Source organism: Pholcus phalangioides, unplaced genomic scaffold (genome assembly GCF_987345545.1).
Source record: "Pholcus phalangioides strain wild (caught in Gottingen) unplaced genomic scaffold, Ppha-v1.0 ptg000017l_1, whole genome shotgun sequence".
Classification (NCBI taxonomy): domain Eukaryota; kingdom Metazoa; phylum Arthropoda; class Arachnida; order Araneae; family Pholcidae; genus Pholcus; species Pholcus phalangioides.
In genome coordinates, this window is record NW_028301610.1 from 41,512,570 (window position 1) to 41,525,201 (window position 12,632).

Genomic DNA, 12,632 nt, shown 5'->3' on the forward strand with positions numbered 1-12,632 from the left:
TTTTACCTCTTTCCTTTCTTTGCTGCTTCTCTCTTTTTTTTTTGTACACTGTATTCTTGAAAAAGATGGTCAAGATGTCCTCCATCATTTGAAAAGAAATGTGTGGTTTGAGATGAAACTGTCCATATTTAACTGAGTTAACTGTCCATATATACAGTATACAAAATAAACTACAGGCTAGGAAAGGGAAAGCATAAGGTAAAAATCCTTACATAAAATCTAAGTGGTACATATATTCATATAATTGGCAATCAAACAAGATAAACATTGAGATAAGCATAGTTCCTTATAAGATCAGAAAATTGTGCGCCCCCGCCTCCAAGCAAATTTTAGGGCATCATTTCAATTCCCCAAAATGAGGCAATACTAATTCACTGTCATTGAAATAATCTTCTGAATATTCATTTTTTTGGAATTTTTTAGATGCATTATTGATGTTCAAACATATAATAAAAACATATAAATTTAGGCAAATCTTTTTTTTTTTTTTAATTTTATCCAAAAATACAGGACCTACACAAATATTTGGTGTGGGTTTCAGTTTGTGAAATGTCACACTGTGATATTGATAAAAGCAGTTTGGTTTTTTGCTCAGACAAATATAGGATGTCACATTTTTAGTATCTGTCCTCGTCTTTTTCTTTCAGCTTATGTCTGCAGCACCTAGCAAATTTGATTTGAAATCACCTATAATAGGTCAGTGGCTAAAATTGACTCATCTCTGCTAGTACATTTTTATTCTAGGATATTTCATACAGCCCAAGACTGTGGATTCCAAACAGTTTTTTTTTTTTTAATTCTATTTGCATTGCATCAATTTTTATTGTTCAGACACACATTTTTTGAATCAAATGCTATCCACCTGTAAATTACAAGGAATGTAAACTTTTTTCAATCTTATAATGCAAAGACATTAATTTAAAAAAAGTATCAGAATCAAAAACTGCTTTGAAATGATCAAAAATTATAAAAATATTCAAACACATTTGCCATAAAAAAATGAAATTTAGCCCTGACATGCATGTGAAAAATTTGAGCTTCATATGTAATGAAATAATTGACCTCATTCAATTTTTTTCTGCTAAGACAATATGCAGGTTATGTTTTTATTCACATACAGTTTTTCCCCCAGAATTTTATTGAAAAATTTAATGAAATACCTCACACTTATCCAGAAAGCACCTTCTCCTAGAAGCCATCTTGAAAAACAGTAACTTCAACTTTGAATGTTTTCCTCTGATGGAACACCCCCCCCCCCTAAAAGTACATATTCACCATGTTTCTAACTCAAAACACCAACAACAATACTCGATACAAGGATAAATCCCTCTGCAACAATATTTTTCCAAGTCTTGTTTGGAAATGCCTATAGGTTAATATTAAACTGCTGCCTCTCGATATAATGATAATCTCACTACAATGATATTTTTTCATGGTCCAAAGAGTATTATTATATTGAGGCTCCTCTGTAGAATACCACCCATTTCATTTTATTTTATTTATTTATTTTTATTTTTTGAAGATCTAATGAATTAACCACAAAAAGACAAACATTTACTTTTAAAGTTACATGAGCTGCTGCTTTTTTATTAGAGGAAATCATGCTAATCTTTTTATTCAAGAAGCAGAATAGAGTAACTGAGTTCCTTCATCCTCTGCTGGGTCTGAGACCATACAGGTACTTTTTTATGGCTGTTGTGATTAAGTTTTGGTTTGGCTTACATCCGTTATGCAAGAAACGGTGATTGATCTTTTCAAGAAAGAATTTTTTAAAATAACGTGATCTTCACGCATTCCCATAGGACCTGTATAATCTGTCCAGAGAATTTAAGAAAAGAAATTTTTTTTAAAAATACAGTAAAAATCTGATGTAGCAAGTACAGCTTATAACAAGAATTTTACCATTTTGAGTGATTTGAAAATGATTGCCAAAGAACTGATGTTAAAAATACAAAAGATTTGCATTTATAGCAAGTTGTAAAACTAGGACAATCACAATAACATCAAAAAATTCATGAAATACCAGTTTTCCCTTTCCATCTGTTTAAGAATTAAAATAAAGATGTATTACTATCATTTGTTACTGCATATGCTCTTCATAAACATGACTCTAAAGTACCTCTAATCTAGGAATGGATCTAGAAAAGTTACAATTTTCAACCCCTTCCTATTTTTAGACTTTTCCAATGCACATACAGGACATGTGATATCTTTATTCAACTTTTTTGCTGACTGGTAAATCTCTGCTATCTTTCACTGTTAATGATTATTTTACTGGAACTTTAAACCCTTTTTTTTAACAGCTGTGAACAAATAAAAAAAAAACCTAATCAGAGAAATGATGTTACCAAGTTCATAAAGGCTACGGAATTCAGCAGTAAAATAATAATTGAGAATTTTTAACTGTTCAATTGGCTGGAAGAATTCTTTTAATAATACAAAATTCTATGCAAAAACATTTTAGAGAACCAACTGCTGTGCGCCAAAAATAAAATTCGCAATTGAAATCCTACAGGTTCACTAATATTAGAATGAAATGATCTAAAAGATGATTATAATGTAGGTAAAGAATTACAAAGTTCTACCTGACAGAGCAAAAAATTTAAAATTGCTCATAATGTGATGTCCATTATAATAGCTCACAATCGTGGGAAAAACTTTTATTGCTATATTAAACTTCTATTGCATTTACGAATGTTAAATGTTTTATTCTGTAATGTAGCATAGTATAGTCTTTTATTATACAGTGAACTTGTATTTGAGTGATTTTCTTCTATAACAACATTTTTGTAAAGACTTAACTGTAAGAAAACCAAATACTCATAACTACTAGTACGTCTACCTACACAATTTCAAAATTTGCAGAGGCAATAAATCATTTCTAAAGCTGTTGCAGATTTCACACCATAAAAATATATTTTCACATCAACAGATTTTCCTTGTTTGTTATGAAATTATACTTTGTGAATGAAAATGCTCTTGTTACATTTGAAATTATCTTGTCTAAACAAATGTTAGATATGTGTGTAATTGGTGATACATTGTAAATGTAAATCAACAGATCAACAGGTAAATAATACAATGATACAATTCTGTTCGGAAGGTATTACAAAACATTTTTGAAAGAAAATGGTGATAATAGGTTTTTTTAACATAGAATTAAGAAGACTATATGATTCAATAAAGTATGATTCAAATGGTTTATGTAAAAATGTAAAGTAAAATGTGACATTTAATTCTAACTGAATAATGAAATTTTACAAACTTTTAATCCAAAAATTTTTTAATCAATGAAGTATGGCTATTGATTTTCATGTATGTATGACAGGAGAGTAATAACCAAGTTTTTATAGTTGATGCTAGCCATGCTGGAGAAGGGAATTTAGAAATTACAGTCAGTGGCCATGGGCGAAACATTCCTACTCAAGTACATCCATTAGGTAGCGCTAAATTTGCAGTATCTTTTGTCCCAGCTGAACTGGTTGACCATTTTGTGAGCATTTCCTTTAACAAGGAACCGGTTCCAGGCAAGTATATATCATTCAATATCTTTTGCATAGCAACATTTCATTTCTGACAGCTAAACAAAAGCATTTGTCTTATTTAGTGTTTATTAAATTCTTATTGCACAGTTGAGTCATTTATTGAATTTCGGCATACTTGAAGTATTTCAGATTTGCTAGCTTCTGTGTAATCAACCATTATTCTCTCATTAATAGCATAAATATTGCAGTGTATTTTACTTTTTTTAGAATGTTTTAATGCTATGAAATTCCTATTTAATTATTGCTTAAATGTGACAATGTTTTTTTGCAATTACTATTGATGAAGATAGAAATCTATTCAAATACTTATTTTCATTATGCAATTTTTTCACTAACTCTCTTTCGGCTTTTTGTGTGAATGTGATGATTGATGTGGTGTTGAAAAATCTCTCATCCCCTTATAAAAGTAAATTTTGCTGCAGGAACTATATGCATCCCTTGCTTTAAATGATTTTGCTATAATACAGTTTTGTAAAGTTCATTTGACATCACAACTCGAGAAATTTGGCTTAGAGTTTGATTTGCAAGCTTATTTTTAGGATTTAAAATCAAAGTAAAGACAGTTAAAACGATAAAACCCATTGGATCTGAGGATGTAGGTAAAACAAATGTGCAAATGGGGATGAAATGCTCAAATCCAACTTCGTACACTTTAATGAACATATTTTGGTAACACATTGACCATGCCATCAGAAATTCAATCAAAGAAAATGTTTGTATTGAAACTAGAAATCTCACAAGGTATATTCAGTATTCTCTCACTTGCTTTAAAAATGTAAATAGAGAGAAAGAATGCTAAGTGTGAGATAAATCTAAACAGTTTTGTTGAAAAACTTATTACCTTATCATCATCTTGAGCTCTCCAGCAGCAGATCAAAGATTCATATTCATCAAAACCAGTTCATTTATTATTTGATTTGAAGTAAAAACTATTAATTAAATTAATTTAGATATAAATAAATCTAGCAAATTTACTCCAAGTTTATATAATTTATTCATTCACAAAAAATAATATAGCATTTGAGAGTTAACTTTATATATTTTTAATCCTTTCTGAAGGAAAAACAACCTCTCCCAATCTTACTCATGTTAAACTAAACTTACTTTAAATAATTTCTCCTTACATGATTATTTTATGGAACCAATTAATCGGGGGAGTGAAAACATCTGTAAAGAATTACTTTAAAAAATTAGATGCTCTAATCATTATTGTAAGTACATGCAGTACTACAGTGAAACCTATATAAAATGGAACGTCAAGGGAACGGAAATTTTTTTCCCCATTACAGACAGGTTTCCGATTTATAAAGGTGCACACAAAAACATATTCAGTATTTTTCTATCATTATGCAAAACTTAAATTTTGAGAATATCATCCAAAATACTATAGACCAATGAGTATTAAACAGTGACATGCATATTATTACTGTATTTTTTCATATTATTTCAAATTACTACACATTTGAAATTTTATACTTAATACGCAAGTACTTAAACTTTATTATAAAATGCTCTCCTGAATAGCAATAGAATGAACCCTTACGTATGTCAAAAGTGAAAAAAAATTATTATTTAAAATTAAAAATAATTGAGAAATGACTCATACCTTTTTCAAAATAGTGACAGTGATATCAACAACCAATAACTTTTGTGAAAAAAATGTTATACATTTATGGCCATATTTACATATCTATACATGAATTATTTTTGAAATGATCAAGTACAGTTTTCTGTACCAGCACCATTCTTACAATACAGTTTTCTGCAAACATTCGTGCATTGTTTATCATGCTCAAAAGCTGTGAATTGAAATGTCATGCAATTTTTATAAGCTGCAAAGTTCTGTAAATTCGTAAGGCACTGAACTGCACTTGTGAACGAGTTTATCCTAAGATATTTTTCTGCAACATGGATAGATTTCTCTTCTTCATAACTGCTGATTTCATCAATAAGCTGCCTTGAATAGCAGTTCCACCGTTTATACAGTTTTCATTTGGTGCTACCATTGCTAGTTCATCATCCACTGTTGCGAAGTCTATTGCATGCAATCCTACTTTTGCTGCATCTAATGCATCTTGTAGATTATCAGTTTTATGATTTACTGGTTCTTCTATTGAATTGATTTCTCCAGGGAAGTTTTCTTTCACAAAACAGATAATTATAGTTTTATTATCAACTTTTTTCTATGCTTTTGAGAGCCACAATATCGCATCAAGTAGGTTGACAGATTTTGTTAATTCCGGTAAACTTGATGAATTCTTCATCTTTGCCAGCAATGATTGTATTACAAAGCTCCTGTAATTTTTCATGTTACGAATCACTCCTTGATCCATTGGCTGTGTAACACTAGTTGTGCTAGGTGGGGGAAAAGCCAGTATAACATTAAAAAGCTCAATGTGAGGATGACAAGTCGCATTGTCAAGAAATAGTAGAACCTGTTGTTTTTGTTTCTTCCTTTTGGTATTAAAGGCAACAAGCCACTCTTCCATGATTTTAGCTGTCATCCACGCTTTGTTGCCTTCCACTCAACTGGTAGAGTTTTTGGATTTATATTCCTCAAGCAACATGGTTTGGTGGATTTACCAATAACCAGAGGTTTTCTTTTTCTCCAATCATGAAGCACACAAAAACACAGTAAGTCTTTCCTTCGACTTTTTGCCTCCAGCACAACTTTCTCCCTTCAAGCTTTTGTTTTGTTTGGTAAGGCCCTATAGAACAATCCAGTTTCGTCTCCATTTGCCATATCTTTGACATTGTATCCTTCAATTAAATTCAAACGATTTTCGCTCCAATTATTCAAAGCCTCAGGATCAATATCAGCAGCTTCACCACATGCTTCCTTGAATTTTATTGAATGTTATTTTCGAAAACCGCTGGATGCATGGAAATCTTTCTTTCCAAGTTGTTAAGCAATTTTTTTTGCTTCAACTTGAACCATTGGCCCACATATTGGCATGTTTCTAGATCTGACATCCACAAACCATTCCCATACAGTTTTGTTAATTTGCTCTCCAGTCTTACGCATTTTACATTTTGTTTCTCCATTTCCATTCAGCCATTCTTCTCAAATTTCACGTTTTCATTTGATAATATCATAACATTGGGTTTTTCCCAATAGCAAACTTTTTTGTTATCTCTGTAACACTTAAATTTTGCTATTCTTTTGCATCTATGACCTCCACTTTTGTGTTCAAAACCAAGACGTTTTTCTTGTGACTGGTGGCTATCTCTACACCAAATGAAATGCAAAACACATGAAGACTCCAGCGTAGCAGTTTCTTTCTTATCGCTTGTCTCACTTTTTCTTTTTCTACGCGCCCACGCATTTTTGCACATGGCACGTCTTCAGTCATCAATCAGTGGGCCACCGCAACACAGTACTGTATCACATAAATTGTGTCTCCCTCACCTATTCCTCTTCTGAACTACTTTAAATGGAAATTATCAGCATTTTTTCCAAGAAACAGGAGTGCTTTCTAATAAAAGCCATCATTTTCATCATAAATGAAACAGGCTTTTAATAAATCTGCTTTCATTCAAACCCAATCCCTTTCCTCCAAAACCAGTTCAGATAAAATAGTAAGCATTCATAATTTTTCCAAGAAATGAGAGTTCCCTAACAAAACGTAAATCAGTACGACTTAATTTTCCCCATTCAAGGGACAAAAACTTTCACTTGGCCAAAAATTCTTCCCATTTTACCAGGTTTTTTTAATCGAAAATCGATTAATATGCTTAATCGATAAATATGCCTTCTATTTCTGCGTTAGATAGTTTTTGTCTCAAAGAGGTTTCCCCATAGTGGAAAAAGTATTCATTATCCACTTGACTATGTCTTTGTTCCATTCAAGACAGGTTTCCGTCTTAGACAGGTTTCACTGTACTTAGATGAAGCTAAACAAATGCATTGCTTTTCAAATACTTCAGTATATCTATTTCAATATCAGTCATAGATTTAAATTTCTAAAGTCTCTTCGTAGTTAAGTTTGCTGCGAAGGGAAAGCTATCTGGGAACCCCATTATTCATTTCTATGGCAATAAAAGCCTCTTAACCAATGTATCAATGTGTAGTCGTGATAAGGTACGGCCAATTCTCACCAAGCTCATTGAGAAAAATTATCTTTTGCGTGTAATGTAATGCATGTAAAAAATTGCACAATAACTTTAGTAGATGGCGATGTATCTGGAGATGGTGTCACTCTCTGCTATTACTATGAATGTTTTAACAGCTGGCTGATGTGAAGATACACTTTACTGCAAGGGCAGTTGAATTTTCCTTCCTGGATTTATCTCTGCATCAACCAGCTGTCGAAACTTTTTTAGCAATAGCAGAGAGTGGCATCATCTTCGCGCAATATTCATGTTGAATAAAATTTCTGATATCAGTTAGTGAATATATAAACTCATTAAATCCTGCTCAATTCCAAAAAAATTGCATGGGGAATATTTATCTATTATGTATATAATGTAAAAATGAGTGAAAAATTGCATATATTTCAATATATTGGTTTTAAATTCAATATATTGGTTTTAAATTCAATATGTTGGTTTTAAATTCAATATATTGGTTTTAAATTCAATATGTTGGTTTTAAATTCAATATATTGGTTTTAAATTCAATATATTGGTTTTAAACAATGTTTTCCTCTCAGTATTTTTTTAAAATCATAAATATATAACACCAAAAATTCCAGTATACATTTGAACCCCACTAATCCAAACGGCTTTTAAAAAAACTGACAATGTGCACGAGAAAGTTGAAGAATCAATAACAAAAAAAAAAAAACAAATACTCATCAATTTCTGTAGTTTAACATATTACATTTTGCATATAAACAATGAACATATGATCATATATATAAATCATGATTAATTACATAGTTGCCTTAAAAAAATCTTCCATCTTCATTTGATGAATCAACGTACATCTAGCTGAGGATGCAGTTCATAACCATTGTCTCAGAAGCATGGTGTCTGCGAGTGCTGCGGTATCATGTTATTCACATTAAGGGCAGTTTCAAAAGAAGAGGAAGGTGAAAATCTCTCCTCCTCTTTTTTTTTAAAATCAAATCAATTTATTAATTAATATCAGGTTAATAAAAATATTACATTTGATTAATGAAAACCACCAAGGAGACACCTAGGTCCCATACTGGTTGTTACAATGAAGTTAATTTATAAACACTAACAAAATTGACAATATAAAATATGATTACAGTATTTAGTAATTTTGGAGGAGAAAAAAAGATAAAATAAAAAAATCAAAATATGCTCATACAAATATAATACATAAGTTATATATAAAATACAATATAATGATGCAATGGGCAGGGGGTGCGTTATTACTTATATAAAAAAAATCTATAAATAAATCAACATGAATTTATATAATATGATTTGAAATAGTACAGCAGAATTGACAACAAGGGAATTTTAAATGAGAAATTAACCAGTTGGAGCGGGAAGTCAATCTGTAGCAAAAAAGGTAGTGTGAATTTGAGGACAAAATCAAAAGTAGTTTTCAATATTGACTATTTGAAATAAGTATTGTTTAAGAATTTTTTTGAAAATCGAAAATGTGGATATCTATAAAAGTTCATTTGTTCATTTGAAAGGCTGTTATAATATTTAGGAATGAGGAAGCTAAAATGTTTTTTGAGAATATTTTTATGAACTAAAAAGGCAGAGAGTATATGAAATTATGTCTATTGGATGTTCGTGACGAATTCAAAGGTAAAGCGAACTGTTTTTTCTTGATTATAAGTATGGATCTAAAAAAATATAAATGCCTTAAGGGTAGGATATTTAGGTGCAGAAAAAGTTCATTTGAAGGAGTGATGTAATTTCCCATCGAAATTCTAATAGCTTTTTTTTGTAAGGAAATTAAGGGAGCAATAGTGGTAAGATAATCACTACCCCAGAGTGACAGACCATAAAGTAAGTGTGATTGGAACATTGAATGATAATACGTTAACAACAAAGATTGGTTTACATATGGTTTCAGATTGTAAAATTTTCTTTCTTTATGAGGGACAGAAAGTTGTCAAGCAGGTTCTATTCACTAAATCACCCTCATTGAATACCCAATATTCAACATGTAAACAGGGCTCATGTTTATCATGTACTGTACTTGCATAACAATTAGCCCAGCGTTGCCACATCCTTTTTCTGCCTACCCAATGTGTGTTATTGTTCTTTCATTCAATGCATTTATTGCATATCTGAGAAAGAAAGATAAGCATAGGATTTTACCAACTTTTGCTCATTGTTAAATGGAATTATCTGGTCCATACTTCTTAGCCGATCTGTAGAAATAGTATGGATACTCTTTATTATTACAGTTTTAAAAAGTCATGTTTAAAAGATGAAGTCCCGTAATCAGATTTTTTGCTAATCTGAACAGGTCCTGGTTCCAATTAGTTCAGATTAGTGGGGTTCTAGTGCATATGCTTCTCGTCACCCTCTGATATGCTGAACTATATTCTGCAGCACGAGAATATATTCTTTACTCTTCCCTCCACTGCAAACCTAACCACAAACAGACTATTGTTGTTTAGCCTAGAGCTCCATGAAATGCCAGACTGACCTTATGCAGCATCTTGGTCCCAGTGGCTGCACTGATTAATGGTATCACTGTATAAATTCATTTTGAATGCAACTCTGTTTTACCATTATTACAAGATTTCTTTCCAATGAAGACCAATGCAAGAAACTGAGGATCAACAGATGTATTTGCTCTCCTTTATATAGACCTTAGTTCTACCCATAACCAATGTGTTTATAATAGCTTTTCTCCAAGACTTTGGCCATTGTGCAGTCAGGGGGCAAACTTTTGCCGGGGGGGGGGGCAAAGAGCATGTACTAAAGGTACGCATATATATATATATATATATATGCCATTTGTAGTGTATTTTCAAAAGCCAAAACAGCCAGCCTGCCCCCTCCCCAAAATGACAGGCCTGCTTACATAACAAGAATCTCACTATTACACATGATTTTCAATGCACTATCAATGAGCTTAGGTCCAAAAATGCAAAAATCATATGTTTATGGCAAGTTGTAAAATTATTGAGCACTTACTATAATGTCAACAAAATTCCCTAGGAAAAACTTTTTCTGAGTTCCCCAAATCTATTGAACTGAGGACTAATGTGCTAACAACCCAACTTCATTTTTATCTTGATTCAAAATTTCTAATTATATACTTACACTGCCTCCTACTCTTTTTCTTGAAGTCTTCCAGACCAGAACTAAAAACCAAACAGAGGGTTTCAACTATTTTTTTTAATGTCTGAATTGTATGAGTGAAAGTAGTCTTGGTGTGTGTGTGCAATTTGTTTTGCTATGGAAAATTTTTTTTAGCAATTTAAATGAAACTACAGATTTTATTTGTATGCAAAAAAGTTAGATCAATAAGTGAAATCTCAGAAAACTCCATTTCTTTGTTTTCGATTTCTATCAAAAACAAAGGTGATTTGTGTGTGTTCAGTTTCAAAAAAAAATTGTAAGTGGTATTATTCACATGGTTTTTCAGTGTAATCTAACTAAAAAAATTTTTATCAGTGAAAGATGCCAATATACCCATAGTTTGCCAAAACCAGAAAATTTGGTAGAAAATTAAGGATTTCATTTAAATGAATGACTGACTGCAAAATACTTAAAGAGAATCAGCTGTCCTGAGACAAAAAGCAATTCAAAATTACTACTCTGTTTTGTTGCATCTTCTAGGATGATGTACCAACTGACACACTCATGCTGCATGATTATTCCATAATTTATTGCCTGACGTTTTTATGTGTATGTTGAAAATCACAGGAAAAAATTGAATTTGCTTTACAATGAAAATGTATTATAATGGACATTTTTCCTGCTAATAAAAACTCTCATTACAATGAGCATTTAATGTAATCCATTTTATTTTAAGTTTCTTACCATTTGATTAAATTCATTCATGTTTGTTCTTAGTTATTTTATAACAACCAAATCACTTTTTTTAGGAAGCTCATTTAGAGTGCCTGTCAGAGATACTTCAAGCAAAGTTTCTGTTTCTGGGTCAGCTTTGAATGCCATAGCTATTGGTAAAACAGCCAGCTTCATGGTTCATGGTATTTCTTTTGATGGAGAAAGCAATTATTCTGTAGAAATTGAAGGTTTGCATAATTTTAGAGCTTATTAAGAGCATAAATACTATGTTTGGTGTTCCTCTTAAACATGTATAATAATAAAAAAAAATTGTATAGCAAGGAAGATGCAGGATGTATCAAGCATTACCAAATTTTAAAACAAAATTATTGCTATGATTAGAAGCATTCAAAAAGGCATTGTCCACATGGTTTCGCAATATAAAAAAATAAAAAAAATTCAATTTGTTAAAGAGTAGAGTTATGGCAGAGAGAAAAAAATTAAAGATTTCACACCCGTTATCTATATTTACATTTATTTGAATGAAAGTGCTAGACCAAGTTCTCAACATGAATTCTACTTTACAAAAAAAAGAATAGGAGTCTTGATTTTCATAATTTTTCACAATCAGTTTCTAATTTCATGAATGTTTTGCCTATATTAATTTTATTTCAAAATGTAATTAATAATTATGTTTTCATGCATGATAATCAGTATTTTCAAAATGAAACTTATATGTGAGAGTTTCAATGATTACCTGAGAGAGATAAACAAGTTAGTTTAGATCAATATTTAATTTTAATATTTCAGTTAAAATTTTTGTGTGCTGCAAAATAAACAAAATTTCTTGGTAGAAAACTCTCACTAGCAAAAATTTTCTTCAGTTTTCAGTTCGTTTTTCAAAATACAGACTATTTCTTCACTAGAATTGTGAGACTTGAAGTTACAACTCGAAAAAAATAGTTTATAGCTTGATTTTTCTGCTAATGAATGGTGGGAAAGTGGCGTAAACATTAATTTTCTTTGTGAAAAAAGACTATAGTAAACAATTGGCTAAAGGAAAACTTGGTACATAACTTATTTTTTATAATGGTTTAAGTATTTTTTGCATGACTTTAATTATAGTGCTTTGTGAGGAGTGCAGCAGTTATATGTTTATTTAATAGTTATTTTATGTATATTTTA

At 30.9% G+C, this 12,632-nt stretch overlaps 1 protein-coding gene across 1 annotated transcript in view; it reads left to right on the forward strand.

Annotated features, from left to right (window-relative positions):
• Positions 1-12,632, forward strand: part of jbug (filamin-type immunoglobulin domains fbug) — a 302,454-nt gene that overhangs the window by 135,093 nt on the left and 154,729 nt on the right. Inside the window, exons 22-23 of the mRNA XM_089246657.1 lie at positions 3,354-3,531; positions 11,547-11,695. Of these exons, the coding sequence (XP_089102783.1) occupies positions 3,354-3,531; positions 11,547-11,695 (327 nt within the window). The remainder of the gene's footprint in view (positions 1-3,353; positions 3,532-11,546; positions 11,696-12,632) is intronic.